The 1,251-nt window shown below is 41.6% G+C and overlaps 1 protein-coding gene across 2 annotated transcripts in view; it reads right to left on the bottom strand.

The window, feature by feature from the left end:
• ANXA2 (annexin A2) overlaps nt 1-1,251 on the bottom strand; it is a 47,468-nt gene that overhangs the window by 32,485 nt on the left and 13,732 nt on the right. For both annotated transcript variants that reach the window (XM_008583158.1, XM_008583159.1), the window contains exon 3: nt 771-870. In XM_008583158.1, coding sequence (XP_008581380.1) covers nt 771-870 — 100 coding nt within the window. The remainder of the gene's footprint in view (nt 1-770; nt 871-1,251) is intronic.

Below are 1,251 nucleotides of genomic sequence, written 5' to 3' on the forward strand. Positions count from 1 at the left end.
CACAATAATGGCAATGCTATCAGGGATTCGGGTGACCCCAAAGATTGCATCCTGAACATAAGCCAAAAAATGTCTGAACATCTACTTTTGTAGATCCAGCAACACAATGACCTGACAAGTTCTAGCTCAATTCGAACCAATTAAATGCTTTATTGTGTTTCATTTCAAAAGGGAAACTTTTATGTCTCCTAGTCCTCTCTTACTCATCCTGGAAATCGAGGAAACACACTCACTGTGACAAATCTTCTAATTTGAGCTCCAGGCCTAAGAAGGAGTATAATTTACAGGGTTAAAAAAAAGTCTGAATTTTTATCTCACTAGATCACTCTAAGAGCAAAGCAATAAATTTTTCCAACAAATGCAACGAAGGAGAAAGGCCCTGAGGGATCACCATGACCAACTTCTTCCTTTTTAAAAGTCTAAGATGGACTGAGGCCTCAGAGTGCAGAGCCAAGCCCAAAGCACACGCCCATGGAGTCAAGTCTGGCTCTTAGCCTGTTTCCCTTTTACTGAACTATTTGGTGAAAATACCATCTCATGTTTTAGATCTTCTTCTCTCCAAAGACAGGAGAGAGGGAGAGAGAAAGGGGGGGAGGAGGGAGGCAGGAAGGAAGGACGGAGGTGTAGGGTGGGCTAAGTCTGGATCCACTCCATTAAAGCTCAATGACAATTTCAAATGAACAGTGTATGGAGATTTGAGGGACAATAAAGCGACAACTAAACATGCCTCAGTCAGACCCTGGCAAGATGAGGACAAACGTACTGCCTACCTTTGGTCTTGATGGCCGTTTCAATGTTCAAAGCATCCCGTTCGGCGTCAAAGTTGGTGTAGGCTTTGACGGACCCATAGGCACTTGGGGGTGTGGAGTGCTGAGGTTAAAAGACAAACATACTCAAACACATGTTTAAAATCCTCCTGTTGAAATAACACTTCCTAAAATAAAATTTTTCCTATTGTTTCTTCTAACAACTCAAATCACTCTCATACCAGGTAACCAGGTCAGTATTAACACGCCCTCACACACTGAATAAGAAACTTCATGTTTTCTCTAATGAGAATTCTTCTTGAAAGCCTCAGCAGCTAATGTAGAATATGCTGTCTATAGTTCCACTTTTCATGTGACTTTTGGTGAGAGCTCAAAAGCAGACAATGCAACGCTGGGGACCTGAAACCAGCATTTATTCAGAAAGGCTTTGAAAGTTTGAAATAAGCTAAAAATGTGGAAATGCCTGAATGACAAGTGTGTTTAG

Source organism: Galeopterus variegatus, unplaced genomic scaffold (assembly GCF_000696425.1).
Source record: "Galeopterus variegatus unplaced genomic scaffold, G_variegatus-3.0.2 Scaffold2841, whole genome shotgun sequence".
Taxonomy (NCBI): Eukaryota; Metazoa; Chordata; class Mammalia; order Dermoptera; family Cynocephalidae; genus Galeopterus; species Galeopterus variegatus.